Below are 7500 nucleotides of genomic sequence, written 5' to 3'. Positions count from 1 at the left end.
CTTTCTCTATCTCTCCCTATCCTATCTCACTCACAACAGTCACCTCTAATTCAAATGCTCCCTCGGAATTCCGCTTGCCAATTCGCAATTAAGGCAATTTGGTTTGAATATGTAATGATGTCATTACCATTCCAACCAATTAGTAACAGGACTAAAGGTCGGCCCGGAATTTTCCAGTCGGCTAGAGTCGCTCACACGAGGTTTTGAACACGGGAGTGGAGAGAGGGATGAGAAGAAAGGGTCGAGAAAAGAAGAGAGAGAAGGATTAGCGACGCGTCTCCATTAGGGTCAAGAGTGGTTGAAGTGACAGACTGTGTTTGGGTTAGGGGCGGGAGAGACGAGAAGAGGAAGAGACAGAACAGAGAGAAAGAGAGAGAGAGAGAGAGTTGGGGGAAGTGTGTAAGCATGTAGGACTGTTTTGTATCCACAAAAGGCCATAGTCCTGAGGTCAGCACACCAGGCAGGAGCCAGGTGGCGTCTGCTCCTTGTTACACACACACACACACACACACACACACACACACACACACACACACATGCTTGCATGCACACGCACACAGGTATACACCTACAAACACACACACACACACACACACACACACATTCAATCTCTCTCTCTATGTGTCTCCCTCTGTGTTACACACACAAACACACACACACACACACACACACACACACACGCATGGAGTGCTCTAGCTGGAGATGGGTTGGGATAACACGGAGACTGATCATTAGATAATCTTTAACAGCGTGCTCTAATTAGAATTCTTATGATACAATTTCATCCTGTAATTAGTGGAGATTGGCTGCCTCCTCGCCTGCTCGTTAGCAGCAACACAGCTGTGGAGACAAGCCCACTCTTGTCTGTCTCAGACGCTTAAAGTAAAGTCTCTCTTTCCATCTCTCTATTTCTCCCCTCCCTCTCTCTCCTCCCTCTCTATTTTTCCCTCTTTCTCTCCTGCCGCTCATCATTTCTCTAATTTCCTCTATCGTTCTCTCTTCCCTTTTCCCCCTTCTACCTCCCATCCTTTTATTCCTGCTCCCCCTCTGCCTCTATTCTCTGCCTCCCTCTCTCTTTTCTCTCTCTCTCACTCTCGTTCACGGGGCTATAGCTACAGACAGACAGACACGTGGGACACCTGAATCCAGTGGTAGGGAAGGGCTGTCCTTTCTGTGGGGTGGATAAGACGGTTGACCATGTGTTTGTGGATTGTAAGGGGGGCTCTTGGACCCCTTTGGGAGGGGTATTTTTTCTCATCACCAGTGGCTCCAAGTAGAAAAGCATGAGATTTGTCTGTTAAATGTCATACTGGAGTCTGCTAAGGTGGCCATTTGGATGTCTCGAAAAGAATGAGATATTGGGACCGGGTTCAATTGATTTAGCATTTTTTAAGGCAGTAATGCCAGGTTGGATTAAAATGTAATATGTTTAGTATATTTAAAATATATACTAAATGAATTTGGCTTTAACAGTGTCACAGGGAGGGCAGTATTTTATGTGAGTGTGTGGGGAATTTGAATACTGCATGTGTTTCATAGGTGTAAGCATGTAAGAAAGTAAGGTAATGATTTATTACTGTCTCTCACTCTCCTTTCTCTCTCTCTCTCTCTTTTTCGTCTTTAACAGCTGAATCTAGTGTCAAGCGTCACCATGTCTAAGAACCTGCCATCAGTGTCCCCGCCCACCCTACCTCAGACGCCCACCACGCCCACGGCCCCCATCACGTCGCTTTCCCAGATGCCCCAGGTGCCGTCCATGCTCAGCGCCGCCAACGTGCCCAGCATGGGTGCCATGCGCCGACGCCACTCTGAAAAGTTCTCCATGCAACTGGGTGAGGACCCAAACACACCTGACACACACACACACACACACACACACACTCAGGTTAATAGGGTAACACTGATACATACAGACCCAAACACACCTGACACACACACATACACACACACACACAGGTTAATAGGGTAACACTGGTACATACACACACACACACACACACACAGCTTTAGAGGTCACACATATACACACATACACTCAAAGGTACACAGACACTTCGTACATACAGTACGTAAATACATGCACACACAAGCACATGCAAATGGGGACAAAAAATATACAATTTAATTTAATAAATCCACACAAAATCTCTGAAGTTCATGTCTACAGAGACCTTGAATCTAATTCAGATAGACACAGCTTTCTGGTTTGTTTCTCCTCATGTGAACACACAAACACACACACACACACACACACACACACACACACACACGGATGCATGTACATACACAGAGATGCATGTATGCATCCACAGACACACTCAGACTCACACTCACAATCTCACACACACACATTCACACAGTTTAATTTCTCCCTATGCAAAGTAGACAAATAGGGCCCAGCATAGTGCATGCATATTGTATGAGTGCTAATTACAGTGAAATAGAAAATGATACAATATTTATTACATTTCATGCCTGCATGTGAGTGTGCTGCGCTCGGCATTCTGAAGACCCCGATTTGATGTTTATATTTACTACTGCTGTCATGACGGCACCGGCGAACATGAATTATGCAGCCGGCTACAAAATATCTACATGCCGCTAATTTCATGGCTGTATTAATGTTTAAGATTTCTCACGAGAGAAATTAATTAAAAATGCATTTTGTTAGACATTTAAAATGTTGATTCGATGTGCCCTTCCCCTCTCCCTCCCACTCTATCTCTCTTTTTCTCTCTCTCTCCCCCTCTGCCTGTCTCCCACCCTTTTCCTGCCTATATCATTTATTTTTTTTATATATCCTGTATGCATTAATTTCCACATATCCACATGACTGACATTTGCTAATTATTTCAGGTGGTGACAAAATATTTACTTTTCCAGAGATCGCCCCAAACTATGAGTTTTATAAGAATGCCGATGTGAGGCCGCCCTTCACGTACGCAACCCTTATTAGACAGGTAAGAAGCACCGGAATAAATTAACTCCTACCCGATTAGATTCAAATTAATTGCTGCTTGAATAAGAACAAGCCTGAAGTGTAATGGTGTGTGTGTGTGTGTGTGTGTGTGTGTGTGTGTGTGTGTGTGTGTGTGTGTGTGTGTGTACACTTGTGTATGTGTGTTTTTGCATATGTCCATTTGTGTGTCTGTATCTGATTTGTGTGCTTGTGTGTTCTCAGTCGATCATGGACTCCAATGACATGCAGCTCACTCTTAACGAGATTTACAGCTGGTTCACGACCACCTTTGCCTACTTCCGCCGCAACGCCGCCACCTGGAAGGTAAATGCCACACATACACACACACACACACACACACACACACACACACACACACACACACACACACACACACACAGCGACTCCAGATGAAGGTGCATTTTTCCCAAGGTGACGGAGGCCTAGAAGGGACATTTGTTTACTCGACAAGAGGAAGATTAGCATCTCGCCTCCCCTCTTTTTAACCTGCCTCTTGAATAGAGGAATTTTTTTCTTTTCTCTCTCTCAGCCACCCTGCCTCTGACCCTCTCTCCCTCTGTCTCTCGCTATCTCTCCGTCTCCTTTCTCTCTTCTCTCTCCCTTTCTCAGAATGACAGGTGAAAGAATAATTTTGCCTGTGATACCGTTTCTCTAATTCAGTGCAATTAATAGGCGCAGCGTTTGGCAGGGCAGAGTGGGCCTGGACATGCTAATTACTAGCCGTCTCCTCCATCATCAGCACCTTTTGTTAGATGCACCTTCTGTCTCTCTCCCTCTGTCTGCCCCCTTTTCTTTTCTTCCATCTCTCTCTCTATTCTTCACACATCTCTTGCATAATATTGGTTAATTACTTTTTGAGAGATGCTTGTTTGCTTTCCCGAAACTGGGCATGGAGAGATTTATATTGATGTGTGTGGGTGTGTGTGAGTGTGTGTGTGTCTATGTGTGTGCGTGAGCGCGTGTGTGTGTGTGTGTGTGTGTGTGTGTGTGTGTGTGTGTGAAGCGGCTGGGACACACACGTGAGAGGTTAAGGTCGCCTAGCCCCAGCTAACAGGGGAATTAATCTGCCAGGATGAGGGGGATGGTGTGTGTGTGTGTGTGGAGGGGTGGGGGGGGGGGGGGGGAGGGGGGGGGGGTGCTTTATTTACCAGAACAAAGGGCCTCATTTGTAATGCACCCCCCAGCCACCCACCTCCAACAGCTCCATTGTCTGGCTAGCCAACAACAGGAGCTGGAAATGGTGTCCTCTCTCTTTGAGCTTTCTACAGCTTGTTTGGAGAAGTGTGCAGAGTATCACACAGTCCGCTTATTTACTTATTTACCTGCTTGGGCAGAGAAGGCCTCCAGCTGCCGGTTGCTGTGCACAGTCACATTTTGTGATGTGTGTGTGTGTGTGTGTGTGTGTGTGTGTGTGTGTGTGTGTATGTGTGTATGTTAGTGGTATAGTTGTATTACTGCACATTTCTAATCAGAATGCTAAGTGTCTCTGAGCACCAGACTTGCCAAAGTGAATTGATTTGGATTTGGAATGCAAATGATTCCAGCATGAACCAGCAGCTTAGTGAGCAATGCAGCTGCCTTGCTTGAGGGGCACATATACATACACACACACACACACACACACACACACACACACACACACATACACACCAACAAGACCCAGTCACACACCTTTGTTGGGTGTTTTGCAGCACTAGTCCCTAAACACGCATGGACCATCTCTCATACACGACGAGTCAAGTTCACAATTTAACAACAACCAGTGGATACACACACACACACACACTCATTTTCATAACCCGGAGCGATCCAATTTGCCCAGTAAGGTAGTAGGTATGGCACAGGCGGCAGTCCTCCTCTCCTTTTTGTCAGGGAGTCGTAAAGGTGCTGTTTGCATCCCTGGCTCTCTGTACTTTGCCTTTGTACAGAGGGCTTTGGAGGAGAGGGGAGAGGAGAAGACAGAGAGGGGAGAGGAGAAGAGAGAGAGGGGAGAGGAGAGGGGAATGAGAGGAAAGAAGAGGAAAGGGAAGGAGAGGAGAGATCCAGGGTGCAGCAGGCTTGTCATTTGATTAACTGAGAGAATTTTTAAAAAGGAATGAAAGGTGATTTAATATCTCAGCTTGGTCTCATCAACTCAGCCCTCTCCCTCTCTCTCTCCCTCTCTCCCACTCTCTCTACCTCTGTTCTTATTCCACTTCTCACTCTCTCTTCCTCTCTTTCTTACCACTCCCTCCTCCGTCTCCCTTCTTTTTCTCTCTCCCTCTCTCAATCCCTACTTCCTATCATCACTCTCTGTCTCTCTATCTCTCTCTGTTTCTCTCTCTCTTTCTCCTTTCTCTCCCTCCCTCCACTCTTCTCTGTCTTCTCCAGCAGCAGCTTATTAGTTCTAACTATATAGCATGCATAATAAAACCACTCATTTGCTCATTAATATTAAAATTATCATATTGAGAGCCATGGGCATTAAGATCAATCAAATCCTGGGATTTCCAGGTCATATTCGGGTTGTGCTTATGAGGTTTTTTTCTGCTTCTTCTTTCTCCCCCTTACAGAATCCTTTTTTTCCACGAAGAAGGAAAAAAATAAAATAAAATAACACTATGAAATAATACATAGATAAAGTGTAATATCCAAGCAAAGGTTATTATTTGCAGGGCCTTGCTGTGCGTTTTAATTAAAAAAAGAGATCTTATAGGTTTAAGAGGAGGAGAAAAGAAGATTTTCTTTTTCTTTTTTTGCGGAGCTGTCTGAGTATGACGTATGCCGGTTGTAGCGCAAGGTTTTCTAGCAGAAACCTTTTTTTATCATCCAAAACTACTAGGACCACTATCACACTATCAGTTGGACACTGGTACTTTAAATGTTTTTGATTACACGTGTGGGCTAATATAATGATTTATTTCTTTTGGAGGGCTATCCCTACAGTTTGATTGTGTGTGTGTGTGTGTGTGTATGTGTGTGTGTCTGTGTGTGTGTGTGTGTGTGTGTGTGTGTGGTTAAACAACCTCTTATTTAACAGCGACAACAGCATCTTTACTCTCTAGAATGTGACAGCCTTTTCCTATGCTTATTAGCTTTTAGTGTAAAAGATCTGTTCAGTTTTCCTTTTATAACATAAAGCATGGAGCCGTGTGTGTGTGTGCGCGCGCATTGCATGTTTGTGTGTATGATCAGGTGACACTTCTAAATAATATTTGACCTTGCTAGTTCCTCTAACTGTGTCATCCTCATTCCTGGTCCTGTTGGGTTAATGTGTGTGTGTGTGTGTGTGTGTTTGTTTGTTACACTAGAATGCTGTGCGTCACAACCTCAGCCTACACAAGTGTTTTGTGCGTGTGGAGAACGTCAAAGGAGCCGTGTGGACAGTAGACGAGATGGAGTACCAAAAAAGGCGCTCACAGAAGATCACAGGGTGAGTCAAGAACACACACACACACACACACACACACACACGGATGTGCAAATTCATGCTTTCAGTTAAGCACTCTTACCAGTACCTACAAACGTACTGTATATATTCACACATAGTCACATGTGCTCACACACTTACATGTTCTTACAGTAAACTCTAACACATATAACTCCAACCCTCCCCCACCATGGGTGGTCATTTCTTTAAAGATCACACACAGACACATCAGCTTTAAAGATCACACACAGACACACACACGCATTCATCAGTAGTTGGTGCTATAGTTTATAGTATACACTATCAGTCCCGCTGGGGCATTTCTATGTGCTGTGTACTGGCTGATGTCTGATCCATCTGCATCCCTTCCTGTCTTCCCAGAAGCCCCACACTAGTGAAGAACCTGCCCTCCAGCCTGGGCTACGGAGCAGCTTTAAACGCCAGCTTGCAGGTAGGCACCGGCAGGAGATGCCCTGTTACATTACCCATGTGATTTCAGGTGAATAGACACACACGGAGATGCATCGTGCACGTGTGTGTGTGTGTGTGTAGGTGTGTGTGTGTGTGTGTGTGTGTGTGTGTGTGTGTATGTGTGTGTGTGCATCAGTCTGTCATGCAGGTGACACTTAGAGACAAGAAGGACACCCTGTGGCAGACACAGGCAGCATTTCAGACCCCCCCCCCCACGCACACACAGACAGACACACACCTCCATCTCCCAAACTCTTTCTCTCTCTCTCTCTCTCTCTCTCTCTCTCTCTCTCTCTCTCTCTCTCCTCCTCCCTCCTCCTCCTCTTCAGATTGATAGAAGCCTTTGCAAATGCGCGGGCTTGGGCATTAATATTTATCCCAGCTGTCATAAATGATTTGGCTTCATAGCGAGGGCTAGCCAGGAGCTCATGGCAAAAACTTTAAAATTTCATTACTGTATAGAACTTTAATGTGCAGGAGCTGGAGAGGAGACTGACAAGAGTTTTCATTATTCGGGGGAAAGGGTTTTCTTTCTGGGCGGGGTGGGGAAGAGAGAGGAAGGAGGGGTAGTATTTGAACGCAGGGATCTAGAGTTTAATGACTGCTTTATAGACCACTGCTTGCAGAAAACACAAATGAG

The 7500-nt window shown here is 45.3% G+C and overlaps 1 protein-coding gene across 2 annotated transcripts in view; it reads left to right on the top strand.

Moving 5' to 3' along the window:
• The window catches only part of foxp2 (forkhead box P2), a gene marked incomplete at both ends in the record, with an annotated part of 72707 nt that overhangs the window by 59121 nt on the left and 6086 nt on the right, over positions 1 to 7500 (top strand). For both annotated transcript variants that reach the window (XM_080850909.1, XM_080850908.1), the window contains 5 exons: positions 1628 to 1832; positions 2857 to 2960; positions 3182 to 3283; positions 6271 to 6392; positions 6771 to 6840. In XM_080850909.1, coding sequence (XP_080707035.1) covers positions 1628 to 1832; positions 2857 to 2960; positions 3182 to 3283; positions 6271 to 6392; positions 6771 to 6840 — 603 coding nt within the window. The remainder of the gene's footprint in view (positions 1 to 1627; positions 1833 to 2856; positions 2961 to 3181; positions 3284 to 6270; positions 6393 to 6770; positions 6841 to 7500) is intronic.

The sequence above is a fragment of the Sprattus sprattus genome, assembly GCF_963457725.1.
Source record: "Sprattus sprattus genome assembly, chromosome: 14".
In the NCBI taxonomy this organism is placed as follows: Eukaryota; Metazoa; Chordata; class Actinopteri; order Clupeiformes; family Clupeidae; genus Sprattus; species Sprattus sprattus.
The sequence above is the reverse complement of the archived record's forward strand: the minus strand, read 5'-3'. Positions and strand labels throughout refer to the sequence as shown.